This window comes from Lithobates pipiens, unplaced genomic scaffold (genome assembly GCF_037356315.1).
Source record: "Lithobates pipiens isolate NorthernLeopardFrog02 unplaced genomic scaffold, aLitPip1_a1.2 Scaffold_13, whole genome shotgun sequence".
Lineage (NCBI taxonomy): Eukaryota > Metazoa > Chordata > Amphibia > Anura > Ranidae > Lithobates > Lithobates pipiens.
In genome coordinates this window covers 469,479,712-469,498,406 of record NW_027507718.1, presented here as the reverse complement: position 1 = coordinate 469,498,406, position 18,695 = coordinate 469,479,712, and the positions used below count along the sequence as shown (strand labels likewise).

The window sequence follows — 18,695 nt, the reverse complement described above, 5'->3', positions numbered from 1 at the left end:
AAAGGAACAAAACTGTTGCTGTAACCGCTTAATAAGTTCAGCTTCAATCTGTTAGTATATTTAAATCTCCTATTCCCCCAGATTAACAATTCTGCTGTCTGAAGGTGTGTTGGTTGCACCTTCATCCAGAGCGGGGGTACTATAATACTTAGTGTGTTACTGGCCAGACCACCGGGTTAAAACTGGGGGGGGGGGGGGGGAGCCTAAAAAAATGAATGCAGCCACCACACTTCATTGATAAGCCCAAAACCAAAAATATAATTTCTTGCAGTTTAATACCGCTTAAGTAGTGGATGAGCATGGATTATTTTTGGAGCATAAGGATATTGTTTAGGGCCAATTTAATGTCTAAAAAATTAGCAAAAAGTCCACGCTACAGGTATAGCAATCTTCCTGGCAGTCCAATCGTTAAGAAGCCCAAATGGACAACTCTTCCACCTTGAATAACCTTGAATAATGTGTGCACTAAAGCCTTACTGTGCTCTTCAATTTGGAGAAAAGCAGAGCTAAAAACAAAAAGAAGGCACACCACCCTAGTACATTACTGTATAACTTTTATTGAACCAGAAAACAGATAACATTATACTCACAAAGGGGGGAAAAAAACCCATAAGAGTAACATACGACAAATAGCTCTCAGGCGAATCATCATCAGGTGCCACTGACAAGTTTTGAGGAAGCAGCCCTCTGCTTCAAAGCTTGTGTTTGTGTTTATTTTCTCTTTGTGTGTATTAAGAAATCTATCAGTAGCTCGGATAATAGATACGGCTAAGCATAGATGGGAGGAGGAGGAGATGGGCCCCATAGGGGACGAAGACTGGGAGAAGATTCTTGAAAATACCAAAAAAGCTTCCCCCAGACTCTCCGACAGATTAACCCAATTATATATTATACATAAATCCTATCTCACACCTAAAAGACTTGCCCCAGACACATCGATCGACAAGTTTCAAGCCAGCTTCCTGTGTGAATCATTATTTTGTGCCAGGAAAATGATAGCAAAGCTCTGGATGCGCAGTGCCCCCCCTCAGTCCAAGCATGGATTGGGGAAATCAATGCAACACTACCACACAAAAAGGTTATATACCAACACAGGAGGTGTCCCGATAAATACCATAAGGTCTGGGATAGATGGCTTGCTACTCCGGACATCTGTACAGAATAGGCCTAACTACTGCCAGGCATATATGGAGCAACAGATAACACTAGAGTAAGCTTTGCCTGGAATGATCATAATAAACATGCATGTGGCAAAAAGGTGATGAGCAATATGAGGGAACTCGGGGAACCTAGGTGTAAATATACTAAATGTGGCCTTTGTTGCTAGATACTCAGGAGAAGTAGTACGCACATGTATGTAAAATGATTGCTCTCGGTTATGTAACATGCACTAAGCCTGTATGTTACTTGTTTAAAAAAAAATAAAAAATGGTATCTACTGTGTTTACTTGGATGCTTCACGGTTTGCTCCATCTAAGTAAGTGACATCAGACCAGTACTTTTCCTAAAAATGTCACTGGGAGGGGAGGGTTCAAAATTTGACATCCTCTCAAACCTTACAGTACAGCTGTAGAGGCACAATAATCATATATGGTATGCAAGGTCAAATATTCTGTTTTCAACTTATTTTTATTTTTTATTTTTAGACCACTCTTCCGTCTCTAACTAACCCCCCTTCTTTGAGTCCTATCCGGAGGAAAGGGAAGGAGCGAGAGAGTGTTGAGCAGACAGCAGTGCCGCAGAGCCCCAAAAAAGCCAGTGATACCAATCCGGGTAAGCATTTGGACTTTACATTTAATTTATATTAGAGGACACCAACGATGGGGTACAATTCCCCTCACTGGTACCAACAATCTAATTTTTTTTTTAATTCCAAGCCCTGACATTGTTGCTCCCACTGACTCTGGGGAATTTTCTACTACCAATGGCCACAGTCCAGCCCTTTGAAAGTCTGATGGACAATTAACTGTCTTTGTTTAGAAAGTTTGTAGACCCCTGGTCTAGGTTAATCAGCTAGGTCTTCTCAGTGTACACTTTGGTGTATAAATAATCCTATGAAATCTATTAAATTGTATTGCTCCATTTTTACAATTTTTTTTTTTTCTTTTTTTTGAAGCTTCGCGACCGGCAGATGCTTCTGGTCCAGCTCAAACAAGCAAATCTCTTGGCAGTTTCTACCATCTCCCATCATATTTAAAGTTGTATGATGTTCTGAAAGCCACATATGCTAACTATAAGGTATGTAAGAGCCCAGACAACTTTTACCAGGTCTTGCGCATTTCATGTTTTTAAAGTTTAACTTTGATTTAAACATTCATAAAATAACTTAGTCCTTTCTCTATCCAGGTGTCTAAGTATAAAAATGTGCGTGCGTGCGTGCGTGCGTGTGTGTGTGTATAATATATATATATATATATATATATATATATATATATATATATATATATATATATATATATATATAATTGTATTTTATGTGATAGGCCAACACAAAGTGGCACATAATTGTGAAATGGAATGAAAATGATAAACGGTTTTCAAATTTCTTTACAAATATATATGTGAAAAGTGTGGTGTGCATTTGTTTTCAACCTCCTCAAGAATTTGTAGAACAACCTTTCACTGCAAATGAAGCTGCAAGTCTTTTTGGGGATGTCTACCAGCTTTGCACATCTAGAGTGACATTTTTGCCAGTTTGCAAAATAGCTAAAGCTCTGTCAGATTTCAATGGAGAGCGTCTGTGAACAGCAATTTTCTAGTCTTGCCACAGATTCTCAATTTGGATTTAGGTCTGGACTTTGACTGGGCCATTCTTACACATGAATATGCTTTGATCTAAACCATTCCATTGTAGCTCTGGCTGTATGTTTAAGGTCGTTTTTCCTTCTGAAAGGTGAAGCTCATCTTCAGTTACAAGTCTTCTGCAGACTCTAACAGGTTTTCTTCTAAGATTGCCCTGTATTTGGCTCCACCAACTCTGACCAGCTTCCAGATCCCCACTGAAGAAAAGAATCCCCACAACATGATGCGGCCACCACCATGTTTCACAGGAGGGATGGTGTATTCAGGGTGATGTGCAGTGTTAGTTCTTTGCCACATATAGCATTTTACTTTTAGGCCAAAAAGTTCAGTTTTGGGCTCATCTGACCAGAGCATCTTCTTCCACATGTTTGTTGTATCCCCCACGAGGCTTCTCGCAAACGGGACTTATTGTTGCTTTCTTTCAACAATGGCTTTCTTCTTGCCACCCTTCCATAAAGGACAGATTTGTGGAGAGCACGAATAATAGTTGTCCTGTGGACAGATTCTCCCACCTGAGCTGTGGATCTCTACAGCTCTTCCAGAGTTATCATGGGCCTCTTGGCTGCTTCTCAGATTAATGCTCTCCTTGCCCAGCCTGTCAATTTAGGTGGATGGTCATGTTTTCGTAGGTTTGCAGTTGTGCCATACTCTTTCCATTTTCGGTTGATGGATTGAACAGAGCTCCGTGAGATATTCAAAGCTTGGGATATTTTTTTATAACCTAACCCTGCTTTAAACGTCTCCACAATTTTATCCCTGTCTGCTGTGTTCCTTGGCCTTCATAATTCTGTTTGTTCACTAAAGTTCTCTAACAAACCTATGAAGGCTTCATAGAACAGCTGTATTTATACTGAGATTTTATTACACACTGATGGACTCTATTTACTAATTGGGTGACTTCTGAAGGCAATTGGCTCCACTAGATTTTAGTTGGGGGTATCAGAGTACAGGAGGCTGAATACAAATGCACGCCACACTTATCAGATATTTATTTGTAAAACATGTTGCAAAGCATTTATCATTTTCCTTCCACTTCACAATTATGTGCCACTTTGTGTTTGTCTATCACAGAAAATCCCAATAAATAACATTACCGTTTTTTGGTTGTATCATGACAAAATATGGAAAATTTCAAGGGATTTTGGATACCTTTTTCAAGGCACTGTACAATTAAACAGTATTTCTGGTTATCCATATAAACACCTGAAAAAAGAGAAAGATGCTAAATATTTTACATTTTTAAACAAAATATTTATAATGGCAGATGCAAATCATCTTTATTCAAACCTCTGGAATAAACATTACTTCCCTCCATTGTAACTTTAACCCTCTCTTCAGTTGTATGTGATCAATCACCATAAATCTTAACTGAGCTACAGTGTGACCACACTGTCTAAAATGCTTAGCAAATGGTAGCACTGACTGTGGCGAACAAATAGAGGATTTGTATGGGGACATCCTAGCCTTAATTTTTTAAGTGGTTTCCCCCACATAATATAGCCCACATGGACATTTACGCATGTAAACCACGTATGTCCTCTGACATGTAGAATCCACCATTTTCCCTGTATGGGGATGTGTTTCTATATATTTAAGTCTGGGTGATCTCCATTGCCTGCTCTGCACCTTAAAGTAGAACTATAGGCAAAACTATATATTATAACCCCATATCAGATTTTTTTTTTTTTTTTCACTATGTGTCCCATTGCAGAGATTTCCCTTCACTTCCTGTCTCATAGCCAAACAGGAAGTGATGGGAAATTCCTGCAAATTAAGGAAATTCCTTGGGGACCCCCAGGTCACCATAACTAACATCCCTATTGGAAAATTTCCCTTCTATTACTTTTCTGGGGACAACCCAAAATTTGGGATTTTCTTTTACTTTCACTTTTATTAATGGTAAACAGGATAAAAAGAGAGGGTAGATAGCCTAAATGGGGGCCACAGAGGGCAATAAAAACTGACAATTGTTCAAATCCATCTCTATGCTATCCAAAAGTAAAAAAAAAAAAAAAAAAACCTTTCACCTTTAGTTATACTTTTAATTATCAAGTTATATGCCGGGTGTGTGCAGTCGTGTGTGTGTGTGTGTGTGTGTGTGTGTGTGTATATATATACACACACACACACACACACACACACACACACACACACACACACACACACACACACACACACACACACACACACACACACGATAAGTGTACCAAATAAGTTGTCACCTTTTTATGTCTGTTCATTTTGTGTTTTTTTTTTTTTTTTTTTTTTTTTTCTATTCTTTCATAGGTAACACTGGATCTTCAGAACAACAATGAAAAGTTTGGGAGTTTCCTTCGCTCTGCTCTGGATGTCCTCTCTCAGGTTTTGGAACTAGCTACTCTGACCGATATCGGCAAGGTATCAGTTTATTATGCCAACTTTGCAGCTTTACATTGTGCAGTGTAGACACCGAGAAAAATGCCAGTTGTCTTTTTAGTCCCATGCTTTCTAGTGAACTCCAGTTTTTTGATTATTAAATTGAAACTTTTCTATGATAAAACCTGATTATAATACAGTAGTGTGGCACCTGCAATTCTTTATATATATTTATCCAGGAATATGCCTTGGATAAGTGCTGAATTACATAAAAGATTGAAAAAAAATTAAATATATTGTGCATTCCTCAAACACACGTTATTTTGACTGCTACAGTTATTATGTGCATTGGTGTAAATCGCATTCAACCAACCACACATGTCACATTAATCACCTATACTTCTTAAATCAATTGGTGAAATCAGTTAAGATGGTGAAAAAAATATTGTTATACAATAGATATGCTTCACAAACACATAAACAGAGTCCCATATGAATCTACCCAGGGGATAAAGTGCTAGTGCTCTTTAACCACTACAGCACCGGAAGGATTTACCCCCTTCCTGACCAGAGCACTTTTTGCGATTCGGCACTGCGTAGCTTTAACTGACAATTGCGCAGTCGTGCGACGCTGTACCTAAACAAAATTGATGTCTTCCCCCCCCCCCCCCCACAAATAGAGCTTTCTTTTGGTGGCATTTGATCACCGCTGCAGTTTTTATTTTTTGTGCTATAAAGAAAAAAGAAAGCAATATTGGTTACTTTTTGCTATAATAAATATCCCCAAAAATCTATAAAAAAAAATTTTTGTTTCTCAGTTTAGGCCTTCTACATATTTTTGGTAAAAAAAAAATTGCATTAAGCGTATATTGATTGGTTTGGGCAAAAGTTATAGTGTCTACAAAATAGGGGATAGATTTATAGCATTTTTATTATTCATTTTTTTTTTTATTAGTAATGGCGGCGATCTGCGATTTTTATCATGACTGCGACATTATGGCGGACACATCAGACACTTTTTACACCATTTTGGGACCATTGTCATTTATACAGGGATCAGTGCTTTAAAAATGCACTGATTACTGTGTAAATGACAATGGCAGGGAAGGGGTTCGATCAAGGTGTTAAGTGTGTCCTAGGGAGGTGTTCTAACTGTGGGGGGGGGGGATGGGCTACCACTGACATGACAGCAATCAGTAGATCCCCCTTCATGTCACTAGGCAGAACGGGGAAATTCATCTCCCCGTTCTACCTCTCCACACCACAATCACGTGTCCAACGGCAAACATCGAGTTGCAAGAACCCAAGGGCACGCTCGCATGGTGGGAGCTCGCGTGCTTGATAGGCAGCACATTTAAAGGGACGTACAGGTATGCCGATTTGCCTGTCTGTGCCATTCTGCCAACATACATCTGTGTGCAGCGCTCGGCAAACGGTTAAATACTTTAAACTTGGTGCTTTATTCCACTTGTGCCTATAGGGCCCCACATGGATTTGCGCTCACCAAATGGATATGACCACCTATCTCTAGTGTGGTCAATCGAGCTTGTAGGGCATTTCTCCTTTGATGTTCAGCTCCTCTCGGATTTGCTCAGCTCTGTAGCTCTATTATTACCACTTGGAGGGAAATGTTTTTGGTAAACTGCTGATTTGATCTGGCACCTGACTGAGGAAGACCAATCAGGTGGTAACACGTTGAAGCTATCTATACCTGTGTCATGGTGATGCAACTTCCATCGACGCTATCTTTGGACAGGGACCACAGCTGCACTTCTGACTATGGAAGCGTGACAGCTGGCATCTTTCTATACATACTAATGCTGTATATACCAGGTGTCGGGTCAAATCGGCACTTCCTTCTGAGTGGTAATGGGCTACAGAGCTGAACTAAATGAATCCGAAAGGAGTTGAGCATTAACAGGGAAATGCCCCACAAAGCACGATTTACCACACTAGATAGGTGGTCATGTCCATTTGGTGAGTGCAAATCCATGTGGGGCTCTATATGCACAAGGGGAATAAAGCAGTAAGTTTTACATTTTTAAAGAGCACCAGCACTTTATTGCCAGGGAAGATTCATATGGGACTCTGTGTTTGCCACTTGTATTTAAATGAATTGATTGTGAAGCAAATCAATTGTATAAGATGTTCTTTTTTCACCATCTTAGTTGATTTAAAGTGGATGAAAGCCCTCACATATACCCAGTAATGTGAGCAGCATCAGATAATACACAGGAATGAAACAAATCTCCCTATATACTGTTTACAAAGTGCACATTGGGAGATTTTCCTCTTCCTGGTTAGCACTGCAGTTAACTCTGGGCATACAGCCAAGACAGCTGATTGGAGGAACGGCACACACCCCCTCTCCTCATAGGTAGAGACTTTCATCTCTGTGTTCAGCTCAGCACTAATCTTATAGCATCCTTCCCGACACAAAACTCAGGCTGCTTTTATCATATGTGATGGAGAACTTGTCAGGAGTTATCAGGCTGATAACAGAAGAATGGAGCAAGAGACAGCTAAGGGACATAGTACTTTGGAGAGAGATAAGAAAAAACTGCAGGTATATCCTCAGCTCAAATTTCATGAATCTTGTTTACATCCACTTTAAGAAGTATATAGAGTAAGGTATAAGCCACCTCTCTTGTTCAGCCACTTGCTGGATGCCAGTGGTAAGAGTCACCATATGAATTTATCCTTTGGGGAACCTCAGACCTGGTCATACAATATGCCAATAAGAAGAGGAACATAAGTCATTGCGCAGTGTTCAATAAAAGCTTATGAGTTTAATAAAGAATCTACTTATAGCAGAAAAAAGTTAAACAAGCATTTCAGAAACAAGCACTCGTCCTACACCCTCCACAGGTGCCACAACGGCACCACAATTTCCTTATCTTGCCTGACATACGTTTCGTCTAAACAGACGTCTGATCTAAGGCAGTAGGGGACAGCGGTGCTCACATTACTTCCTTATATAGAGTCCTATATTTCGTGTGCTTTTGCTATATTTCCTATAACACTTCATCCCTTGCTGGTATGTAGATATTTTAATATGGACTTTTGCTGTTTTTTTTGGACATTAATTAGACATGAAAATTTGCACCAAAAACCCAAGACTGTTAGCTTTGGTCCATATGTGCAGTTGCAGAGGTTTGGTTGAAACACATTTCTGAGTTTGAGCTGCATTGTATGAACAGCCAAAGTGTTCCTAGCGCTCCGCTGGTCTCAGACTGCTGATTTGTGCAATTCTGGGGAGAAGTGCTATATTAAAACAGTATTTATTAATGTTCTTTCTGACTTCTGATTATGCTGTCCCCCAGGGGTTCCCTGCGCACTAGGTTCTGCAGCCAATATGAACAATATCCAGGTTCATATTAACTTACATTTCTTGTCCATTGAGGGACATATGGAGTCGTATACTGTCAGATTATGATGCTGCTTACAGGAAGATTAGTCACTGTCAAACGAAAATGCTATAGGCCAGCCCAGGATAAACTCCTCCTCCTCCTCCTCTTCTGCCCTGCTTGCCTAATATTTTTATTTTTTCTTCCTTCTCCAAGATTCATTGTTGCATCACTAGTTGAAATGGTCTATACATGGCAGCTTTCCGGATCTGCCTCTACTCAGCTTAGCTTTGAAGTGCCTTAACCAGGCCCTGCTGGATTGGACATTGCAGGGCCAGCCTGAAAATTATCTTTGGGCACGGGGTTCTGCTCTCACAGCTTTTCAGAGCTTGTTCTGTTAATAAGTTAGCCGTAAAGCAGTTTTTGGATCCAAAGATGTTATTTCCTCAATTCTTGTTCTGTCTCTGTAGACCTGCTCTGCTGGATAGGTCAGTTGGGCTGAGCACTGGGAGCTACCTTCTTTGCACCAACTAGGTACCATTTAAATTTCCTGTTGTCACCGGCTTTACCATGAAAGGGGTTAATGCTAAGAGATTGAGTGCTGATGCCATCCACTGGATGGAGTGTTGGTCATGCTCTGTGCTCTCTAATGCCGCCAGCCCTGAAGAAGCATCACCTCGCTGCTGCTTTGCAAACGGAGCCATGTAGAACTCTGATCTCACGTCCGTTTCTACCCCCCATCTACAGTGACAAAACCACCAGGCCAGTAGAGGTCGGCCTGGCCTTTTAGAATTCTATTGCCCAACAGGAGGAATACCTCCTTTAAAACAGTTTTCTCTGGCAGGCAATCTCCCTATTTTGGCTATGAATGGAATATTTCAAACTATAGCAGAATGGGTTACATTTTTTAAAAGCAATCTTTTCACTGCTGCGGTAGACCTCATTGCTTTTATATAAAGTTTTGGGGCAGTTATCTGCCGCCCTATGCTTCAGTTGTGATGGCTTGTTAGAAGCATCTAAACTTGTCCCATTTGGGTCAGAGCGCACAGTACTCTGGTTAAGGTGCTGGGACACAGATGCTGTATCCAGGGAGCACCTGGTTGCTTGGTTTTCGAGAGACTCCATCTCTTTGGAAGTTGACAATTAACATCATCAAGGATATCGTGGAAGGCAAAAAAGTAAAGCTACCTCAGAAGAACCAAGGAAAGGTCAGCTGAGGCCCATCCTACCTCTGTACCCCCCCAGCTAGTTGTCAGATCGGGAAGGTGTGGGGGCTGGTCCGTTCGTAACAGCTTGCATGTTACACCCTGAACATGGGTGTAACATGTTACAAAAGGTGAACTTGTCCTTTAACCAGCATGGCCCTTTGGAGGGGTCCACAGCATGCTTACCCTCAAATCCCTCACCCTTAGGGAATTACCCATCACTCCTGTGGGAGTGTTGGATTGTGGAAGGACCTTTTATCTTAGAGGTGTCTCTTTCCCATTACTTCTCCATCTGCCCTTTACTCAGTCCCATTTCTCTTGTTTTGATCGTACTCTTGGTGCTGCTTGCTAGTGCCAGTGTCCTGTCTTCCTGTAGGCAGTAGTACCTGATCGTTAATGATGTTGTGTCCCTCAGTGGACTGCAAGAAAATTATTTTATGATGAGTAAAGAGTCCGATTTATGTTTGTAGTTAGGTTATTGTGTTTTTTGCAGTTATTATTATAATGACACTTTTTTTGCAAGAGTCTCTTGAGATCCTCGAATGTTTACTTTCCATTTGCACAGTGTGTGGAAGAAATTCTGGGTTATCTGAAGACCTGTTTCAGTAGGGAGCCAGTGATAGTCACAATCTGTGTGCAACAGGTAAGCTAAAAGAAACTGTGATAAATAATAACTGATTATCTCAATACTAAGGCCTCTTGCTCACGGTACTGATGTTTGAGCTTCTGCTTTTTAGGACGTAATTTTAGGTGTTTTGTGCAAATCTGCACATATTTATGCACGTATTTGCATGTACATGCGTGTTTGCACACACACACACCAATTTCCTAGGGAAATTGCATTCATATTGATGTGCATGTTTGTGCACAGTGGTGTAAAATGCTGAGCAGGAATGCAGATTTTCTTTTTTTTTTTTTTTTTTTTTTTTTTAAACCGAGGAATACCTTTGCGCTTGTTTACACGCCTGTGTGCACAGGCACATTGTAAATAATGGGCTGCATTTTAACTCGGTGAAAAAAAAAAAACGCGCTGTACTGCGATCTTTCTAACTGCAGTGTGCAAGAGGCCTAAGAAAAAAAAAAAAAAAAATTCTTGTTGGTGTTGTGTGTGTTTTTATTATTTTTTTTTTTTTTAAATAACTAATGTATGTTTGTTTTTTTTTGTTTTTTTTTCTTTAATATTTCTTAGCTATTAAAGACCCTTTTTGGAACCAATTTAGCATCCCAGTTTGAGGCGCTGTACTCAAACCCTAACAAAACCCAGGGAAAAGCACAGCGCCTTGGCTCTTCTAACTTGCGACCTGGCTTATACCATTACTGCTTCATGGCTCCATATACACACTTTACCCAGGCTCTAGCAGATGCCAGTCTACGCAACATGGTCCAAGCTGATCAAGAACAAGACGCATCGGGGTAAGCACACACCTTAAAGCTGAAGTTTAATCTGCTTACATTTTACTTTTCCTGGTACCCATTTTAAAATGGTTTGTTTCCTTTACATACCTTTTTAAGACACAATCGTGTCATCAATGGGTCTTTGTGCAATGCAGATAAACCATACCTAGTTGGAGGGGCTGGCAGGGTCCTGTTCACAGCTTACTCAAAACATCACAGCCCCCAACTGTAGGCTGGTTCTTTAGAGGAGTTGATGGGCAGATGTCAGAGTGGAGAAATGGGTGTTCCTAAGCAGGGTCAATTTGATTTGATGCCGATAATTGAAAAAGCTGCCATCCAAAGAATAACAGGGCAGGCTAAGGACTGTAAAGCTGGGGAGGAATTGCTCGCTCTTTGATTCGTTCTAGCTTCTATTGCAAACAGTGTGCAATGAAACCTGAGTAAGAAATTTCAGTATAGGAGAGTAGACTGTACAACTGTGCAAGACTGGAAGGTAAGGACGGAAATGAGCTTTCAGATACAGTGCCTTGAAGAAGTATTCATACCCCTTGAAATTTTCCACTTTTTGTCATGTTACAACCAGAAACATAAAATCCCCCCAAATTTTATTTTTTTATGTGATAGGCCAACACAAAGTGACACATAGTTGTGAAGTGGATGGAAAATGATAAATGGTTTTCCAACTTTTTTACAAATATGTGAGAAGTGTGGCGTGCATTTGTATTCAGCCCCTTTTTACTCTGATACCCCTACCTAAAATCTACTGGAACCAATTGCCTTCAGAAGTCACCTAATAGATTAAATTAGACACAGGTGCACTCCATTTACTCAAGTATAAAGTATAAATTCAGCTGTTCTTTGAAGCCCTCAGAGCTTTGTTAGTGAACCTTGGTGAACGAACAGCATCATGAATGCCAAGGAACACTCCAGGCAGGTCATGGATAAAGTTGTGGAGAAGTTTAAAGCAGGGTTAGGTTATACAAAAGTATCCCAAGCTTTGAACATCTCACTGCTACTCCCATTAGCTGCATACAGGCAGTGGCTGTGTCTAATGCTTTCTAATGAGTGATCTGCATGTGGATTGCTCTTCAGAAAGCAAAACAAGTGTGAATGAGCCCTAAGGATTTAGGGTGAAGCAGAGAGACAGAACCCACAGACCTTGCATTCTTTTCTCCTAGGTAGAGATCTAATGTATGAAACAGGATTTCTGCTGGTTTAAATGAATGCAAATCTGTGTTCTGTCCCTCTGATGAGGAAGATCTTTCACAGCCCATTGTCAGGATGAACATGAATGGACTGTAACAACATGTTTTCCTTGGATCCTCTTCCCCTCTCTCTCTCTGCTGCCTGCACTAAACAACCAACCTACCATGCTGCTGCCCCTCTCCCTATCACTGACTAGCCATGCTGCTGCTTTCTATTCTTGAAGCAAAAGGAAAAAAACTGACTGTGATTCAGAGGAGTAATTTTAGCCACTTCCTCCTCCTCCTCCTCCTCCTCCTCCTGGAACTGATGCTTAAAGTTGTCCAAATCTGGCAGCAGGGGAAAGGGGAGGGGCTGGAGTAGAATGATTGGATAAGAATTGGCATGTGACTGCACAGATCAAGCACTGGTATGACATCATCCTGCATCTGTGAGTGCTTGCTGTGCTGTTTTATCTTTCTGAGCAAAACAGGGGCGGGAGCGCTGCTCAGCTTATGAGCCAGGTCTGCTGCAGTTATGACAAGTAGGAGACCCGGTCTGCGCTTTAATTGGGGGAGCAGATGGGCGGCCTGGCTGTGTGAGCTTGTGTCGGGTGCATTATCTATTTAGCACGGCCGGTACACCAGCACTTTTACTGCACCCCCCTTCCTCCAGTAAATGGTCCCGCCCAGGGCATCCACCCCCTCCGCCCCCCCTTGTACTGGCCCTGGTAGCAAGAAGAAAGGCTTTATGGAAAGAAAGAAGTCCCATTTGCACTTTGCGAGAAGCCACTTGGGGGACACCAGGAGACCAAAATTTGACTTTTTGGCCTAAAAGCAAAATGCTATATGTGGCAGAAAACTAACACTGCACTTCACCCTGAACACAACATCCCCACTGTGAAACATGGTGGTGGCAGCATCATGTTGTGAGGATGCTTTTCCTCAGCACGGACAGGGAAGCTGGTCAGAGTTGATGGGAAGATGGATGGAACCAAATACAGGGCAAGCTTAGAAGAAAAGAAAAGTTAGAGTCTGCAAAAGACTTGAGACTGGGGTGGAGTATCACGTTTGAGCAGGACAACGACCCTAAACATACAGCCAGAACTACAATGGAATGCTTTAGATCAAAGTATATTCATGTGTTAGAATGGCCCAGTCAAAGTCCAGACCTAAATCTAATTGAAAATTGCTGTTCATTGATGCTGTCCTTCTAATCTGACAGAGCTTGAGCTATTTTGCAATGAAGAATGGGCAAAAATGTCACTCTCTAGATGTGCAAAGCTGGTAGAGATATCCCCAAAAAGACTTGCAGCTGTAATTGCAGTGATAGGGGGTTCTACAAAGTATTGACTCGGCGAACTGAATACAAATGCACACCACACATATTTATTTGTTAAAAATTTGTAAAACCATTTATCATTTTCCTTCTATGTCACAATTATGTGCCACTTTGTGTTGATCTAGCGCATAAAATTCTAATAAAATATGTTTTGGTTGTAACATGACAAAATGTGGGAAATTTCAAGGGGAGTAAATACGTTTTCAAGGCATTGTAGCTAGCACTTTATAACATTTCTTCTGTTCAATTCATAGTTTTGTAAATTTGTATGTTATTTAAAATATTTGCATTGATTTGTCCATTGAATGTTGTAATGTTAGAACAGACTGGTTGCTTTTTTTGTTCCAGGTGGTTTGATGTGCTCCAGAAGGTTTCATCTCAACTGAAAAACAGCATTACCAATGTTACGAAGCACCGTGCAGACAAGGTACAGCTTGCTTCATTATAGATTCTTCTGACCCTCCTGTCTGTGTTTGTAGGAGGTGATTGCCTGGAGACTTAGCAATGATATAATGACCCTTTATAACCAATGGACGCACATAAACTTTAGCTATATACGGTTGGAAGAAAGTGGTATCATGCTCTGTTACTTTCTTTACTAAAATGGTAAAGGTCTCTGGTTTGTCCAGATATTACCTTTCTGTGCTTGAAAATTTACTTAAAGGTTAATTCCACTGTCCTAGGGGAAAAAAAAATCGCAAATAAAAAAAATATATAGCATAGATAATTGTGTGACACAAGCCATATTGTAATATGTTATTAATAAGTACTGTTCCTTTTCAGTCTGCAGCGCAGTAATTTTCTGTAGAATGAAATATGGCAATACACAAACATTTAGTTTGCCTGTTACCCTGAGCCTAAACGCTGCTCTTCCACCATGTGGCAACATGTCTGATTCTAGACAAATGCCCCCAGCTCACATTCTACATATGGTTATGGTGGTGCTTGCAAGCACACCTTGTAACAGTGCTGACATCTGCAGCAGTCTCAGCCACTCTCGTTCATAAAGACCAGTTCCCGTTTTGTAATCCCGGATGGACCCAGAAAAGGTGCACTTGCTTCTCCATTCACCATCTCCAGGTGGCTCAGGCAGACCATCTGAATTTAAAATTCCACTTTGGAAAATTTGAAAATTCAACCTTGCGGTGGGGCTGTGCCCATACTGCAATAGTTAACGGTTTACTGTAGGGGAGAGTAAAAGCTCTTTCAATCCTCCGCTCCCCCAGCAGACAGCACTCCCCCATACTCAGAAGGTGGACTGTCCCTTGGTGTCATAAGATCCAGTGCAGTGCTATGAACCTTGCACCCTTGTTGACATCAGGACCTTAGACTGCTGGCATATGGGGGAGAATATAATACAAGTACAGGTCTGGCAGCCCAGTGGAGTAGAGGATCTGGTAAGTAAATCTTTTCTGTGTCCGCTAGACCTAAACAAGCAGTTAACCTTTGCAGGAGTGCTGGAGGAGCCCAACTGCAAGGAAGAATTTTTGAGTTTCCTGGAGTTGGGCTTTAAGGGTCAGTTTTTTTTTCCCCTCTCAAGGCACACTCTAATAGATATGTTCGTGCTTGGGCTTTTTGACTTTAAGCATCTGTTTCCCAGATTTACAAGGCAGCCACCTGGAATTCTTTTCTCCAACATCTAGAAGTCTTGTCTAATGGTAGCTTTGGACAGAAGGTCCCTTAGGTGGCTCTTTGAGCTGCATACCTAGTTCTCAATTTTATTTTTATTTTTTTAGTTGGGGGGGGGGGGGGGGGGCAGGCGCGCTATTAGCATGTGTTTGCTGTGTTGCCCACCTCTTAGTTGGACTGCTTTTGGGCATCCAAAGGTTAAAGACTTCCCTTAAGATCTCACCCCTTTTGTATTTATAATCGTGCTCTAGATACTGATTTGATTCAAAAGTGGGGCGTGCTTGTAGTGGGAGGATTGTCCTGGGCTAACCTTCAGATTGCCAATTCCACCGCAGGCGTCGGTATAACACAAAGGTTAAAGGCTTCCTGTGTCCCTCAATGGACTCCAAGAAAAGTATTTTACAGATTTTTATTCTGCAAGAAAGAGCTCAGGCATGCCTCACTGCATCCTATGATTCACTGCTGACACCTCAGCATAGTATACACAGCATGAGGTTGGTGTGGTGTATAAACCATGTATCTTGATGGTAAATCATTGGTTTACTGTGGTAAAGTTTGGGTAGCTGGTGCTGCAGTTTTTGTGTTGCTTTTATGTTTCTACCAGTATAAACTTAAAATTTCGACACATTAAAAAGTTATAGTGCAAATATAGCCAAAACTTCACCTTTTTTATTTCAGTTTTAGAAATCATGGGATGGGTTAAAACTCCTGTTTGTTTTTGCTGTGTCCTGTTGAGATAGTTTCCCTTCACTTGCTTTCCCGAAGTGAGATGAAATATCTACAATGTGAGGGAAGTTCCCAATGTCATTGGTACAGGTCTCACCAATGTAACATTTTCCTTCATTCCTGTACCAACCCCAAACAGGCCAGGTGGTGGTAAGGACCTATTCAGGATGAAGTTAAATGTTCCCATATGGTAAGATAATGGAATTCTTCTTTTTTTTTTTTTCCACCTTATTTGAAGTTGGTGTCTGTAAAGTCACATTGTGACTTTACTAATATCCTCTCTAGTTCATACAGTTATTCACTACAATGTGTGTGTGTGTGTGTTTTTTGTTTTTGTTTTGTTTTTTAAATGACCAGGCTAAATATTTTTTTTTAAACCACTGAGGTGTGGTCACATGATCCTCCTCTGCTCTCCTTCCCTAAGGAGAGCAACGGGAGGGGCTGAGATTCCCCTCTGACATCAGCCAGGAGAGAGAAGTCATGTGACCGCACAGTGGCGGTGTGAGGAAAAGGTATTTAGGCTTTTCATTTAAAAAAAAAAGATATACATTGTAGTTAACTGTTTAAACCGGAATAGCGGCAAGAGGGGCAGGGATGAGATCGGCTCTCACACTGACGGGCAGGCCATGCAGGGAGGGAGGGGAGAGACTAATAGTAGAGAGCGCGATGATGCATGTAAATTGACCACAGTATCATGGCTCAACAGCTATGACTACCATGGTCAGCACACAAAGGGAAACACAGGAACCAGCAGGATCAGCCAGGTATATTACAACATAGAAAGGGACAAATAACACTGCACAAGCACTGTACTATAGATTGTGCCTTAACCACTTAAGCCCCGGACCATTTGGCTGCCTAAAGACCAGTGGACTTTTTACAATTTGGCACTGCGCTGCTTTAACTGGTAATTGCACGGTCATGTGATGTTGTGCCCAAACTAAATTTGAGTCCTTTTCTTTCCCCACAAATAGAGCTTTCTTTTGATGGTATTTGATTGCCTTTGCTATTTTCATTTTTTGCAATATAAACGTAAAAAGACCGAAAATTTAGAAAAAATAATATTTTCTACTTTTTGTTATAAGAAAAATCCAATAAACTCAATTTTAGTCATACATTTAGGCCAAAACGCATGTCTTTGGTAAAAAAAAATGTCGATAAGCATATATTGGTTTGCGCAAAAGTTATAGCATCTACAAACTAGTGTACGTTTTCTGGAATTTGCACAGCTTTTAGTTTGACTGCCTCATTTCTTGAGGTGCTAAAATGGCAGGGCAATACAAAACCCCCCAAATGACCCCATTTTGGAAAATAGACACCCCAAGGAAATTGCTGAGAGGCATGTTGAGCCCGTTGAATAACAAAAAGAAAACAACAAAAAGACTGAAAACTGTCACTAAATGATATATTGCTCACACATGTCATGGTTAAATGTGGAATTGCACCCCAAAATACATTTTGCTGCTTCTCCTAAGTACGTTGATACCACATGTGTGTGATTTTTTTCTTTTTTTTTTTTTTTGGAAGCCTACCTGCGTACTGGGCCCCGAAAACAAAGCACCGCCTTCAGGATTTCTAAAGGCGTAGATTTTTGATTTCACTCCTCGCTACCTATCACAGTTTTGAAGACCATAAAATGCCAAGATGGTACAAACCCCCCCCCAAATGGACCCTATTTTGGAAGTACACACCCCAAGCTATTTGCTAAGAGGTATGGTGAGCATTTTGCAGCTTATTTGTTTTTGAAAAAAAAAAAGTTTTTTTTTTTTTTCTTTACAAATTTCAAAACTTTGTGACAAAAGGCGAGATCTGCAAAATGCTCACTATACCTCTCAGCAAAAAGCTTGGGGGGTGTACTATTTGGGCATTTCATGGCCTCTGAAACTGTGAGAGCCAGTGAGGAGTGAAATCAAAAATTTACACCCTTAGAAAGCCTGAAGGCAGTGATTGGTTTTCGGGGTCCCATATGCGGCTAGGCTCCCAAAAACTCACACATGTGTTATCCCCATACTCTGGAGAAGCAACAAAATGTATTTTGGGGTGTAATTTCACATATGCCCATGGCATGTTTGAGCAATATATCATTTGGTGACAAAAAAAAAAAATTGTCTTTTTCCCGCAACTTGTGTCAAAATATAAAATATTCCATGTACTCGACATGCCTCTCAGCAAATAGCTTGGGGTGTCTACTTTCCAAAATGAGGTCATTTGCGGGGTTTTGAGCTGTCCTGGCATTTTATGCACAACATTTAAAAGCTTATTTCACACATCAACCACTCTTCTAACCACTTGAAAACAAAGCCCTTTCTGACACTTTTTGTTTACATTTAAAAAAAAAAAAAAACACTATATTGCCCAAATGTTTGATGAAATAAAAAAAGATGATCTTAGGCCGAGTACATGGATAACAAACATGACATTCTTTAAAATTGCGCACAAACGTGCAGCGGTGACAAACTACATACAATTTTAAAAGCCCTTACAGGTTACCACTTTAGATACACAGAGGAGATCTACTGCTAAAATGACTGCCCTCAAGCTGACCTTCGTGGTGATACCTCACATGCATGGTGCAATTGCTGTTTACATATGATGCCAGATCGACGCTTGCGTTCACCTATGCGCGAGAGCAGGGGGGGACAGGGGTGCTTTGCTTTTTAATTTATTTTGCTTTTTTATTTTATTTTTAAACTGTTCCTTTATTTTTTATATC

The 18,695-nt window shown here is 40.8% G+C and overlaps 1 protein-coding gene across 2 annotated transcripts in view; it reads left to right on the top strand.

Moving 5' to 3' along the window:
• The window catches only part of HTT (huntingtin), a 275,564-nt gene that overhangs the window by 136,414 nt on the left and 120,455 nt on the right, over positions 1–18,695 (top strand). For both annotated transcript variants that reach the window (XM_077477874.1, XM_077477875.1), the window contains 6 exons: positions 1,647–1,773; positions 2,117–2,238; positions 5,089–5,199; positions 10,275–10,352; positions 10,899–11,122; positions 13,976–14,054. In XM_077477874.1, the coding sequence (XP_077334000.1) occupies positions 1,647–1,773; positions 2,117–2,238; positions 5,089–5,199; positions 10,275–10,352; positions 10,899–11,122; positions 13,976–14,054 (741 nt within the window). The remainder of the gene's footprint in view (positions 1–1,646; positions 1,774–2,116; positions 2,239–5,088; positions 5,200–10,274; positions 10,353–10,898; positions 11,123–13,975; positions 14,055–18,695) is intronic.